Source organism: Dunckerocampus dactyliophorus, chromosome 2 (genome assembly GCF_027744805.1).
Source record: "Dunckerocampus dactyliophorus isolate RoL2022-P2 chromosome 2, RoL_Ddac_1.1, whole genome shotgun sequence".
NCBI lineage: Eukaryota > Metazoa > Chordata > Actinopteri > Syngnathiformes > Syngnathidae > Dunckerocampus > Dunckerocampus dactyliophorus.
This window is the reverse complement of record NC_072820.1, coordinates 44,150,840-44,165,412: the sequence shown is the minus strand read 5'-3', so window position 1 is coordinate 44,165,412 and position 14,573 is coordinate 44,150,840. Positions and strand designations below refer to the sequence as shown.

The following is a 14,573-nucleotide window of genomic DNA, read 5'->3' as shown; positions in this document are numbered from 1 at the left end:
ATATATACAGTATATGTATATAACAGTATAACAACATAACACTGACTCACGGTGTTATCTTTCAAAGAACACTTTACTAACAACGCTAAATTAATCGCACAGCACCTTAACACTCAAAAGATGTACCTGACAAATATACAAACATGTCCCAGTATGAGTTTAAATGGGGAAAAAAACCAACAACATTTTGAAGTTTTCCCATCAGGCATTGCATCTGACGCATTCATTGAGGCCTCTGGTGGACAGAGGCAGCATTGCAGCTTCTATGCCACACCAATGCAACTTATAAATGTACAAATCAGTTTTTTTCCTCTAAATTTAGTGGGTGCGGCTTGTACACCGGCATTTGCGGTATATTTGTTCAAAAAAATTTACCTTTACCTGTACCAGGCATTAAAATAGACACAAAAAACGAAGAAACAAGATGGTCTAATATTTTTTTCCATAACTGTGTATGTCTTTACTTCAATAATAGCCTTTTTTTTCTCTTTGCAATTGAAATGCTGTGGAACAAAAAATAACAGTGGGGCTGCACTCGGAACCTCCTCATTTGGGAGAACCTGAGAATCTACTTAGTACATCATTTCAGCTCAAAATCCATTCCTTTCTAAGCATCGATCCTCGTTTCTTGGAATGTGATTATTTTAGATAGTTCACAGAAATTTGCTTAAATATTACTTGATGTTGTAATCTTTGTACATGCTTCCAATCTAGAAATGAATTCACAGTTTTAATTGTGCTAATGGCATTGTTTCTCTGGATTTGTATTTTCTACTCCTCTGCAGTTTGGACAATTTGTTATGTTTAAATGTTGTGTTTTTGCTTACCCTCTCCCCATCCAGGCTTTCCTATAGTAAAAATGGCGTAATCCGTATGGACGGCTTCACCACTCCTGACCAGTTTGATGATGAGGCCCTTGCCTTATGGATCCCTGGAGCCTTGGAGGATAGCCACCTGGACCAAACCACGGCCAAGTACATCCTCAGCTTCATAGGAGACATGTTCTGTCAGATGGTCCTGATGGAGAATACAGCAGCCTCCTGGGTCAAGAAGGATGGTGTGTGTTCTTGACATTCATGTTACAAAATTACACTTTTAGGTTGAACCACCTTTGTGTGTGTTCCAGCCAAGCTTGTGTGGAAGCGCGCAGTTCGGGGGGTGAGGGAGATGTGTGATGCCTGCGAGGCAACACTTTTCAACATTCACTGGGTCTGTCAAAAATGTGGCTTCGTTGTCTGCCTGGACTGCTACAAGGCCAAGGAGAGAAGGAGCTCGAAAGGTCAGTTGTATATATTGTTGGACAGTTACAAGCCAGGTAAAAGGCCAAATGTGCTCACTTAACCAGGATTCTGTCAGAATCTAGGAAATAGTCCAAGTAGAGGTGTATTTATGTATTTAAATCCTACACACCACAGGTATAGTGACACGTTCCACACTTCTATGAGCACTAATTTATGTAAATAGATGCCACCATCTCAACTATACTTGTCAGACTAGAGTGCTCACCTGCTTAGTCTGCAGACTACATGATATGTATTGACTGACCTATATGTTTCTCTCTGTGTCAGATAAAGACCTATACGCCTGGCTGAAGTGTGTGAAAGGCCAGCCTCATGATCACAAACACCTCATGCCAACACAGATCATTCCTGGCACAGGTACAGAGCAGCATATTCTTCTTTTAAGTAAATAATAGTGGACAGTTTTAATCGACACTGCCAGAAGTATTCATTTAACAATATCAGACCAGACACGGGAACTCACTAGATTAAAACGTGACGATATTTCTCGTTCAGAGAAAAGATGTCTCGCGAGAACGGGTCATCCAGAAGTCTATCAGACTGTGAGCTATTGCATCACTACTGTGAATGATAATACACGTAATGTGGAAGTGGTAGTGCGCCTGGCAGGATTGGAACAGCACATTAAGTGCTTTGCGCACACTATAAACCTTGCAATCCAGCCTACCTCTGTGTTCTCAGCGTCACTCGCTCGTTCCATGTAGTTCTTTTTTTCATGGGCATTGAACAACCGGTGCAGTGTAGAAGCTGTAGTAATACTACCTTTGATCAAACTTACTAAAGATTTGTCAGATCAAAACACGATCGCTGCATCTGACTATCAAAACATGTGATAGTAGAGTCTAATTGGGACCTACTTCCTGCTTCCGCACTCTAAGCATCATGGGGACTCTAGTTCTTTTAGCGTAAACATAAAGTGTAAAATGTACTGAAATCTATTTTTGCATGTGTCTTTTCATAACTACCCGTCAACATAAATGATTAGTAGCAGCTACAACTGCCGTCATTGTTTTAAATTTTTATCATTTTTAGTTTTTTGTTTTGATATGTGGAAAGAAGTTCAACAGTGTAAAGCATCATGCTTAGGTCTTGCATGCAAAGCTATAAAGCATTTCAACCGGCATTGGTTTGTGATTCAGTTACATTTAAAAAAAAGGCTTTTTGTCCATCCCTGTATTTTATCATTGATAAGAGTAATTTAAAAATATTTTCTCATCTCGTTCTCGGGAACCCAATATCTTGTGTGTCGTCTCGTGAGCTGAGTGTATCGTGAAACCCCTATTGAATGGGTATCTGACTGTAAACGCGGTAGCAAGTCATCCTTTTATTTGTTGCTGTTAGCCGTTACATTTTGAGATTTGTTCACATCCCTGATCTCACTGGTTCGATATGAGAAAACTTTTGCGCCATTAAAAAAGGGTCCCGGTAAAGTGCTAATCAACTATAAATTTAGAACATTTGACATGCCTGGGATCATTGGTAGTGCAGTGGTCTGAAAATTCTTATTATTTCCTGATAAATCATGTATTTTTGTTCATATTCTGTGTCTACGCTAGCATTGTTTTGTGGCATTTAAATGCTCTTCCACTAGATGGCAGCAGATACATATGTAGTTGACCTGTTGACATCCATACAAAAGCCATCTGCAATCTGTAAATATTTAGTCAGAATTCTATATCGGAGCTATATACACAGTGCAAAGAGAGAGCCCCCACCGAGGTTAAAATGGTGGAGTGCATGGCCTGTGATCATCTTAGTTATTTGCCACTATTTGGTGTTTTTTCCCGTTGAACTACACTTTTTTTTAACAATAAAAAAATACACTTTTAGCTCAAAATTTGGTCAGGATAAGAATCATTTTGGGTTTTACTCATGCCTAGTTCTTGTTGTTGGACTTGTTGTTGTATCTCTTCTCACTCACTTGGTCCATTCAAATGTCCATTGTTTAATCTACAACTTGTCTTTTCTTTTTTTTTTATGTCAGTGTTAACTGAATTAGTGGCGTCCATGCATGCGCTGAGAGAAAAACACAACATCAAATCGCACTGTGCTTGCACAAACAAACAGAACCTCCTCAGCAAACTTCCAGCCACCAATGGAGTCTCACAGGTAAAGTCATTCTGTCTTTAATACTGCCTAATTAATCCCACTGCACACTTGGGATGGAACCGGTCCGATCCAGTATCCGTATCAGTTTTGATATCATGTATCGGAGATTGCCGATAGCACATGCGGAGATTTCCGATCCATGAGCCACGCCTGCTTTAAGAAACCTAGCCAGAAGAATACACTCCTGATCAAAATTATAAGCCCAGTTGAAAAATTGCAGTGTTGGATTTTTAGGAGGTTCTAAGTAGAACTTCAAAATGCGAAAAGAAGAAAAAGGAGTGAGTCAAAAAATGTTTTCAGTAAGCAATTTACTATGAACAACCCTTAAAGCAAAATAGGCTGTTCATCAGCTAATCAAAAGTTTAAGACTATTGCTAAAAACAACAACAACCTGAAACCCCCTAAAATAGTAAAAAAAATTGCTGCGCCATTCTTCTTAATCAACTCAAAAATGGGTTTGGGTATGCTTGATGCCAGTGTTTCCAGGAGGCTAGTGGGAATGTTGCTCCAGGTGGTGAAGATAGCTTCTCTGAGAGCATCCACTGAATGGAACCGATGTCCGTTTTTGTAAACTTCCCTCGCCATCCATCCCGAAATGTTCTCAATTGGATTTACAACAGGGGAACACGCAGGATGGTCCAAAAGAGTGAGCTTATTCCTCTTTGTCAGGCGGGCATTGTGAACTGCAGCGTAGTCTTTTTGAAAAAGCCAGTCATTACCACACAGACGAGAGCCTTCAGACATGAGGGATGCCTCCTGCAACATCTCCACATAGCCTGGTGCTGTTTGACGCCCCTGCACAACCTGAAGCTCCATTGTTCCATTGAAGGAAAAAGCAGCCCAGATCATGAGGGAACCCCCTCCACTGTGCCGTGTGGAAAACATCTCATGTGGGATCTCCTTGTCATGCCAGTAACGTTGGAAGCCATCAGGACCATCAAGGTTACATTTTGTCTCATTGAAGAAGTTTTAAATGACTGTCTTACTGCGTCCAACGTCAGCAGCAATGGCGCGCTGTGAGAGGACTTGCTTATGCAGCTCAACAATCCGACCACGTTCAAAGAGAGAAAGCTTTTTTGAGAGATCAAGAGATCATGACACTCTGAATACCTGACAGAAAATGACATTGAATCCCCATTTTTGCCAAGATTTAGACTTTGGTCTTCATCAGCTGATGAACAGCCTATTTCGCTTTACGTCTACTTAGCTCTCTACTTGGAACCTCTGTAAGATCCAACTGCGCAAAATGTAAATTCTTACAATTTTTCAGCTGTTCTTAAAATTTTGATCAGAATTGTCTCAGCAAACATAGCCAAAAGAGTATCAGCAAACGTAACTGTCTCCACACATGCACAGCATCAATCCTCCTCATCACACCACACACACACACACACACACACAAAAGCACTCCACCTGACACGTTCACGGCCACACAAAACATCACACACTCGTAACACTACAAGGGTTGCTACAATACTACATATTTGTAGAGAAGAGTGTGTTACAGCCTCAAATAAAATCATCAATATTGTATCCTGTCACAATCTATTTCTAGTAATGCAAGTTGTACCTTTTTTATAAGGTGGTAGTAATTTCATCTGTGATCTCTATCCCTCTGCCAGGTACTACAGAATGTTCTGAATCACAGCAACAAACTGTCGCTGGTGAAGACTGAGCCTCGCTCTCAGCAGATCTCTGACCAAGGAGGACCGAAAGTAGAGACCAACGGAGGGGGAGGAAGAAGTCCTGGCAGTGATGCAGGGAGTGCTTCGGTTACACCGCCGGAGTCGCAGTCACCTCTGCATTTCCTGGCTGACCTGGCAGAGCAAAAATCCAGGGAGGAAAAGAAAGGCAAGAGTAATGTTCTTTGCTTCTAAATGACCCGACGATCTACTGGAATATCCCCAAATGGCTGTATGTGACAAACTCTTTCTCCAACAGAAAATAAAGACTCTGTGTTGTTGGGTAAATCGGTGAAAGAAGACACGGAAGGGGACAGCCTGGAGGTCCTGCAACAATGTAAAACCACATCGCTGGTTGCAAACAGCACAGAGCAGGGCTCCACTCTCAGAGATCTGCTCACCACCACTGCAGGAAAGCTGAAGCTGGGCTCCACTGATGCTGGGATCGCCTTTGCACCAGTATACTCAACTGCTTCACAGGTGCACACAAACACGTTGTTAGCAGTCATTTTGATCCTATAGCCATACAGTAGTTCCACCATGCGGTACAGTCGGGCTCGACAAATTAATCCCCGCATGCAACTAGTGATTATTTTGTTAGTTGATTAATCTGAAGCTCGTCGTTTCAATTAATCGAGCAGGTCAGTTAGGCCCTAGATCAGGGGTGTCCAAAGTGCGACCTGGGGGCCATTTAAGGCCCACAGCTCTTTTGTTATTGGCTCACAGGACATTCAAAAAATCGAATTTAGCAGGAAAACTAAAAAAAAAAACAAACAGCAAAAGTGGAAAAACTTTGCAAGAATAAAGTAAAAATATTAAGAGAAAAAAGTTGTAATCTAATGACAAAGTCGTCATTTTCTAAGAATAATAATATGGGGACAACAATAACATCAATTTATAGCATAAAGATGAGGTGTTAAAGAAAAAAAAATTATAGCCGTGATATCAGAAACAAACAAAACAATGAATAAAGTTTTAATATCTGGAAAATTAGGTTGCAGAAAAAATTACTTTATGAGAATAAATTCAAAATAGTATGGGAATGAAGTCATCATTACGAGAAAGAAAAAAGTTGAAATTGGGGAAAAAAATGGTAAAACAAACAGGAGAATAAAGACAAAATATTAAGAGAAAAAAAGTTGAGAAAAAATGTTTAATGTTTAAAAAATGTTTAAAAGTTAAATTTTATGAGAATAAACTCGTAATATTAAAAGAACAAATTTTTTGGGTTTTTTTTAAGTTGTAATATCAGACAAAAAAAACTAAATCATGTAATTTTGGGAAAATTAGGTTGGGGAAAAAGTCACAAAAATATGTGAATAAAATAATAATACAACAAAAAAAGAAAATATAAAATGGGGGAAAAAATGGAATACCAAAATAGTTGATTAATTGGATAATCGATTAATCATCACTGAATCGATTCATTGTTGCAGCAGAACAGATACACGATTGATTTGATTAGCATGCCTGCTAGCTACAAAACCACATTCTTCGTAGCTGTTGTCGTAATTCCGGTTGAATTCGTGGTTGACAGTGGCCTATTATTTGTCAAAAAATGTGCATGTTTATGAAATTGTATGTATTTTTGCCCAAATGAAACATTTTCAAGCATAAAAATGGCTAAACGAGGTAAAATACAAATGTAAGCCATTAAGACCACCATTCAACTTGTGAATGTAGTATTGTACATTGCTCACGCGGCGTCAGTAGTTGTTCGTGAGACAGCTTCATTGCCGGAACAACTGGCTTTTCCTGCAGGTTTAAATGATCTCACAACAGGCACAATAATAACAACATAATAATTATACCGTTGCGGCCAAAATCTCAACTCTCAACCCTGCACGTCACTTCACCCATTCTGCTCCCCACAAGGTCACCTGTCTTAAATGTCTTATTTTTTCTGATTATATCCACTATGTTGTGTAATAGGAGTGTAAAGGTGACTATAGGGGTGTTATTTCATATCTAGAGGGCTCTAATAATAAAAAAAAACATATTCAGAAGATTGTAAACAGGTTTTCTATACTCATTTACAAAGAAGGAATCCTACTTTGCGGAAATTCACATATCATGGTCGGGTATTCGAACGAATTAACTGCGCTAAACGAGGGATCACTGTATATTGATGGTATATGATAATTCAGTGAACCAAAACACATTATTTCCCAAATGTATATTCATTTACTTTAATTTGACATCGTTATTTACACAAAATAATAATCTTTATCTCAGTGTATTTGTTTTGTACATGCTTAACAAGTTATGTTATACTTGATTATACTTGCACAATTCATCATATCTGAAAAGGAGTAGGAAGCAGGGCTTATTTAAATCCGACCCCTTCTCCACCTATCAGCCTGTACTGATCATTCTATTAGAATTATTTTATCATAAAATAAATGTTTGTTTCTGTCTGCATTGCATCACCTGGTCTACTCACCCTGTGTAACCTAATCAGATTAGGTTATATCATTCCAAACCTTACCGATGGCAATCAAGCTGGACTGTAGCGTTTGGTGGAACTGGAACTTCAAAAAAATTCTGCTAATGTTTCATAACGTCGGGAATATCGTGTTTAATTTTTCCTATTCTTCGTTTTTGTAAGACCGGGAAAGGCGGCCGCACCATGCCCAATATCCTAGATGACATCATTGCATCGGTTGTTGAAAACAAAATCCCTGCCAACCGCCAGAGTATCGCCACTAAACTTTCAATCAAGCAAGAGCCAGTCATCCCTGTCAACAACAGCAACCCCTCACCTGTCATCCCAGAAGACACCAAAACAGACAGGAAGAAGTCGATGCCTGTTACTGTTACTGCAGTGATTCCAGAGGAATCATCCAACCAGTATCCTGATATTCCTCACTGCTGGCTGAATAACGGACGACTACTGTGGCTCAAAGATCACCGTAATCAGAATAACTGGAAGCTGTTTAGAGAATGCTGGAAGCAGGGACAGGTACATGTCATGTGTGTTAGTAGTGCAGTGATGGTATGCTGTAGTCATCATTAATACTGTATCATGTGTGTCATTTGTATGTTTTGCGTAGCCTGTGTTGGTGTCGGGGATCCATAAGCGACTGAATGCCACTCTGTGGAAAGCAGACTCCTTCAATCAGGAGTTTGCAGACCATCAGGGAGACCTTCTCAACTGTAAAGATCAGGTGGTCTCCAACTCAGGGATCAAGGAGTTCTGGGATGGATTTGAGGACATCACCAGTGAGTTTCTCAGTCCCTACACTTTGGGTCATTGAACTTCATTTGGGTGTTGACAGAAAATGTGTTAATTCAGTAGTCTAACAAAGTAACATGTAACTTGTTCAGAACGAGTCAAGTCCAAGGATGGAGAACCTGTTGTTTACAGACTGAAAGACTGGCCTTCTGGAGAGGAATTCATGGCTCTCATGCCATCAAGGTTCGTACGTTAAGTATTCATGTGTATCTTCCATATGTTATGGAACGCCACGCATCATCATCACACGAGTAAAGGTATGACTACAGCTTTCTTCCATCTGTAGGTACGATGACTTAATGAAGAACTTGCCGCTGCCTGAGTACTCTGATCCAGAAGGCAACCTCAACTTGGCCTCCCATCTACCATCCTTCTTTGTTAGGCCTGATTTGGGGCCGAGACTCTGCTGTGCTTATGGTAAAACCTCAGTGTTTTATGTATCAAAAGATTTCTGTATTTCTGCAAATAGTGGTCCTCACATATACTGTAGGCAAAACACACTCACACTCACACTCACACACACACACACACACACACACACACACACTCCTTTTTGCAGTAAAATTGTCAAGCTGTGCAATGAATGTACGTAAAAAGCTCCATCTTCAGGGCCATGTGGTCACACAGAAACACAGAAATCACATTTTAAGTTGATTAAAATTAGACGGCAACACATTCAGTAGGAAGCGGCACACGGCTTTGGCAGTGGTTGAGCCAAAAACCTGGGTGTGGGATGAGTTCAGTGAGTCCAAGGAGCACGATTTTTGGTCAGCCTCAAAGTTTCTGGCAAACCATTCGGTGCCTCAGAAAGGGGAAGCGGTGCCCGGTCCACACCGTTTAGAGCGGGGACGGAGGCCTGGTGACCTTGACTGAGGATATTTTGAGAGCCCTTCTCAATCCCACTGACATGCCTTCCGTAGAGGAAGCATGTGGCTGAGGTATCTGAAGGAGTCAAAAAAACTCCTCAGTGGTAAAGTTTCGGGGTGGACGGGTTTCGCCCCGAGTTCCTCAAGGCTCTGGATGTTGTGGGACTGTCTTGGCTGAGACGTCTCTTCAACATTGCGTGAAAGTCGGGAACAGTACCTTTTGGGTTGGCAGACCGGGGTGGTGCTCCACCAGAGGGTGTGTTTCAACTATAGGGGGATCACACTCGTCAGCCTCCCTGGGAACGTCTGTTCTAGGGTGCTGGAGAGAAAGGTACGAGCGTTAGTCGAACCTCGGCTAGAGGAGGTGCAATGTGCTTTCATCGTGGTCGCAAAACACTGAACCAGCTCTACACACTTGCAAAGGTACTTCCTCAAATAGCAAGAGCATAAAAGACAACCACTGTGTTGTTGTCAAGCACGCACACCTCATTCTATCATGCTTTTACACAATCTGTACTCTTGATGACTGAGTTGGTTATCTTCCTGTAGGTGTAGCTGCATCTCAGGACCAGGACTTTGGGACTGCTAACCTCCATGTGGAAGTCTCCGACGTTGTGTCTATTCTAGTCTATGTTGGTGTGGCCAAAGGCAATGGAGTCTTGTCCAAAACCGGTAAAATGTCCCTTCTATCTTTTTCAGTAAAAAAAGTTTATTATTGGAGGGGTTGTATCATTTACAGGAAGTACTTTGTTCATAGTGTAGGTCTCCAAAAGCTATTTGAAATTGATTTAAAAAAAATATGAATTCTTATTCAATTTTGGTGCATGTGTGAAGGAGTGTTAAAGCGTCTGGAGGAGGACAATCTAGATGAGGGAGTCCGCCGAAGGCTGAAGGACTCCAGTGAGACACCAGGGGCGCTGTGGCACATCTACCTCAACAAAGACATGGACAAGGTCAGAGCGTTCCTGCACAAGGTAAGCACTATGAGGCAGCAGCAGGATGAAAGGAGCATTTCATTGTCTCACATTGGGTTCATCGTCGCCATTTAGCCGCGGCAGAGATGAATCTTGTGCGTTTTTGACAGTACTTGAGATGTAGTTCCTTCTTCAGATTTCATAAAGTTCTGACATGCTTTCCTTCATAGAGTCTGTGTCATTCAACTTACATTGGCATTTAAATTGGAACTTGACTTACTTATTGAACAACTTGATGGTAAAAACTCAGTATCAAAAACAGCAGGAGGATACGCAGTGGGGTACCTTGTGGTCATCTACAACCACGCATTCCAGTTCCTTTTAGATGCTGACTGTCTATCCCCCTTTCCATCCTGCTCCTTTCTATGCACCACCACGTCAGCTCTGCAAGGAGCAGGGATTGGATATATCAGCAGACCAGGATCCAATCAGAGAGCAGGGATGGTACCTGAGCAAGAAACAGCGCCAGCGGCTTTTGGATGAGCATGATGTTCAGGGCTGGACTGTTGTGCAGTTTTTGGGAGACTCTGTGCTAATACCAGCCGGGTCTATGCACCAGGTACACACACACACACACAACACCCCAGTAAGGCGACTAGACCAGTCATTGGGAGTCTTGTCTGTCAGGTCCAGAACCTTCACAGCTGTGTTCAGGTCATCAATGACTTTGTGTCTCCTGAGCATGTGGCCAACTCATTCCACCTGACCCAGGAGCTCAGACCCAACCACGAGGAAGTCAACTACGAAGACAAACTACAGGTGATTGAGTCATTAAATACGCATGTAAAATCACATTGTTTATAGTATGAATGGACTGAGCTACTTTGTGCTAATACATTATATGAGAATAACGTAAGGTTATGGGGAAAATACATGCATGTTAGGTTCGTTGTCCATAGGTGGGAATGGGTGGTTGTCTATATGTGCCCTGCCATTGGCTGGCGACCAGTCCAGGGTGTACCCCGCCTGTCGCCCGAAGTCAGCTGGGATAGGCTCCAGCATACCCCCGCGACCCTAAGGAGGAGAAGCGGTATAGAAAATGGATGGATGGATGGATTTGCCACGTTATTAACTTGTTCTATCCCAGCCATTTTTCAAAAGACAACCCCTTCAGTACCGGCCATTATCTTCCAACATTCTATGGCTATATAAACATGGAACCTACCATAAGGAAGATTAGAATACCCGTCTTTCATCAGGAAAAAAAAGTTTTAACCGTTCGTTCTTTAGTAATCAGCAGAAAATGGTAAGTTTCAGGAAAATATCAATTCCTGACTAAAAAAAAAAAAAAAAAGATGCGTGCGTGTGCATGCGTTAAAATGCGTAACCTTCTGCACGCTACACTCCTCCACGCTCTCTCACTTCCTCCTTCCTGTCATGTATGTTTTTCTGTTCACATGATCTCTGCCTAGCTCTTATCAAATGCACTTCTGCCCCCATGTGGCCGTTTTTATGGCTTGAAAGTGCTCTGAAGTGAAATGCATGAGTGGAGAGTTGCGTCATCACCTCTCTTTGCGTAAAAGACGCATAAATACGTTGTTGGGATCGGCCGTTCGGGTTTAAAAACGTATAACTACACCTTTGGTATTGAACACAGTTGACACCACGCATACCAATCATTAAATCAATAATTATTCCCCTATTAAAAATATAAAATACATTTTTCTAAAGACCCCTTATTAGAGTCTTGTCTTGGGTGGACTTAAAAGCTTTATCACTGATATTTAGCATCTGTTATTCATTGAAAATACAACAGTAAGCAAGGGGAGATGTTCACATTGACTCTAAAGCCTGCAATGGTTCTTGCTGAATGACATATTCCTTTGCGCTCCTCAGGTGAAGAACATCTTGTACCACTGTATGAAAGAGGCAGTCAGCTCCTTGAAGAGGAGCGGCTCCGAGGAAGACGAGGAGGAAGAGAACTCATGACAGCCCCGCCGTCTTGCGCACACTTTTTCCTGCGAGGAAGTCCGATCAGCACCTCCACACATGACGTGTGTGTCATATGATCGCAGGAGGAGACTGTGGGGATGCAGCTGCTATGCGGTCCAGTGATGGTGAACCGATGGCATCCAAGTACCCTTAACCTTTAGTGCCAAGAGGTGACACTCAAGAAGTGGACTGGCCTGACTCATTAAACCCCCCCACCTGGTTTAATGAAACACAGGAAAGACGGGAATAGTGGCAAAGAGTAATGTGCTGCTCGGGAGCCGTGTCATCGCCACTAACTGACTTGCCGGTTCAGGCGCCAGCAGCGGGGCAGACTGGATGTTCATTCATGCTGCCGGCCCGCAGGTTTGAATCCCCGTCTGTGGCAAGATCCCACACATGGCTTGGACAGATCCTTTGCTGATTCCAACAGCATCACCAGCAGCAAGCAGCATCAGGATACACATAAACGGCATCACACAAAAAAAAAATGTTGAAAAAAGAAAAACCTTGAGGGGAAAAATGCAAAAAATGTCAGCTGTACGTGTCAGCAGGCCCCCTGGTTAGTTCCTTGTTTGTTGTTGTTGTCCTCTTTTCTATTTGTCTCTTGCTGATTTTTCTTTTTCACGCGCTTTTCCTCTGTGAAGATGTATGTATTTTCTAGCTTTATGAGAATGTGATGTAAGCATACATGTAAATGTGACCTGTACAGTTTGTCTGTTGTTTTTGTTTTCATTTTTCCTTTGGCGCTACATGGATATCAGTTGTTATACGGCTCTACTGTGATAGAGGACACACACATGCACCAGCTGTTGCCTGAAACTTTAGGAAATGCTAAAGTCCTCATGCCATAAATATTTCTTGTTTTTTTTTTTTTTGGAAGATGAACTGCCAAACTGTTGTAAAGACTGTCTAATGTTGTAATATGTAAAGAAAAAAACAACAAAATTGCTTATACACTTATGAGAAAAGTATTCCCTGTAAACCTGAGACTACAAAAAAAGATGTAATTTATTTAAGGAAATAATTGTTTTATTAGTTTTTTGTTTTGTTAAGATTTACTATGGTGAAGTTTTGAAGTTAAAATATAAAATAATGAAACAACTAACTATAAAGTGTAAATATATTCATATATACAATGACTGAGATATTTTTATATAAAACACGGCTTGCTTCGATTTTCAAATTTTAAAGTGTTACAATGCTTTGTACATTGAAGTTAAAAGGGGTTTTACATTTTCCATTAAAATGGATTTATCAAACAATTGTGTTTTCTTTTGGTGTCCGTCGCCACTTCGTGGTTGACGACGGACTATTATTAGTCAAAATAAAAATGGCTAAATGAACTAACATACAAGTACAGTTTAAGGCAGGGGTGGGCAAACGTTTGACTCAAGCATACTGTACTCGCTCACGGTGCAAACAAAAGAAAAAGGCAACACATCCACAGCAAGTTAACACTTCACATAATTCAACAATGAAGCGCTGAACATAACACAACTTAAAACTGTTATTTCCAAATGCCCGCAAGGCATGCTGGGTAGTCCAGCTGCAACAACAATATGAGCTATGAAAAATAAATCATTGGACATGACGCGTATGTTAACTCCTTGTTTACTTTTCAATCTAGCAAAAATGCGACAAACATGGCAAAACGCAGAGTACCACATGCTACCCAGCATGCCTTGCGGTGGGAATATATGGGTGTGTTTTTATTGGCATTGGTATTACGCGTATATATTTGCAGTAGGTAGGTTACTTTGTGCGTCAAGCGTGTTGATGTGTTGTGTCGTTAGCCACAAACTGCGTCTCACTATTTTGGTGACTGAAGCGTGCCACAATAACACTGCAAGTCATGTTGAAGGTTTAAAACAAAAAAGAATTTGGAAATGCCCAGTGGGGCTGGATTAAGCTGCTTGGAGGGCCTGATGTGGACTGCGGCCCTCAGTTTGCCCACCCCTGGTTTAAGGCATTAAAAGACGTTGAACTGTAGTCGACACTGGCCACCAGGTGTCACTAGCAACACAAGCACCAGACTCAACATTCCAGGTCTGGATTGGTTGTGGCCGTACCCCAGCTAAAACCGAATCTGCGACGTCACTTCCTGTCCACACATATATATTGAAACATATTTATTGAAACACATGTTTATGGCTTATTTTTTCTGATTACCACTACAATATTAGGTAATGTGAGTGTAAAGGTGAGTGTATAGAGGTGTTATTTCGTGTTTAGAAGGCTCTAATAATATTTTTTTTAAAAACGGACATGCATTAACGTTTTCTGACATTTTAAACACTCTCAAAGTTCAAATTTCGTTTGAATTTTAACGGTCAATCTACTTGGTTTTACACAAGAAATTATTAAGTGACTCGCGCGCATTCACTCGTCTGACCGTGCCTCCTCTTGGCTGTAGCTTTTTTGTATCCTTGTTAAAACATACTGCTCCTGCCGTCCTCCTCCTCCTCAGATTCATT

General features: G+C 41.2%; 1 protein-coding gene across 7 annotated transcripts in view; it reads left to right on the top strand.

Annotated features, from left to right (window-relative positions):
- The window catches only part of jmjd1cb (jumonji domain containing 1Cb), a 154,681-nt gene extending 140,936 nt beyond the window's left edge, over positions 1–13,745 (top strand). For 2 of the 7 annotated variants that reach the window (XM_054757427.1, XM_054757400.1), the window contains 15 exons: positions 843–1,057; positions 1,127–1,279; positions 1,569–1,658; positions 3,286–3,410; positions 5,033–5,267; positions 5,352–5,572; positions 7,701–8,054; positions 8,146–8,314; positions 8,420–8,510; positions 8,614–8,744; positions 9,743–9,865; positions 10,028–10,167; positions 10,550–10,726; positions 10,795–10,926; positions 12,004–13,744. In XM_054757427.1, coding sequence (XP_054613402.1) covers positions 843–1,057; positions 1,127–1,279; positions 1,569–1,658; positions 3,286–3,410; positions 5,033–5,267; positions 5,352–5,572; positions 7,701–8,054; positions 8,146–8,314; positions 8,420–8,510; positions 8,614–8,744; positions 9,743–9,865; positions 10,028–10,167; positions 10,550–10,726; positions 10,795–10,926; positions 12,004–12,096 — 2,449 coding nt within the window. In that variant the 3' untranslated portion in view covers positions 12,097–13,744. Of the gene's footprint in view, positions 1–842; positions 1,058–1,126; positions 1,280–1,568; positions 1,659–3,285; positions 3,411–5,032; positions 5,268–5,351; positions 5,573–7,700; positions 8,055–8,145; positions 8,315–8,419; positions 8,511–8,613; positions 8,745–9,742; positions 9,866–10,027; positions 10,168–10,549; positions 10,727–10,794; positions 10,927–12,003 lie in introns of all 7 variants that reach the window. The other 5 variants (XM_054757444.1, XM_054757436.1, XM_054757419.1 and 2 more) reach the window with 4 other exon arrangements.
- Positions 13,746–14,573: the final 828 nt, after the last annotated feature.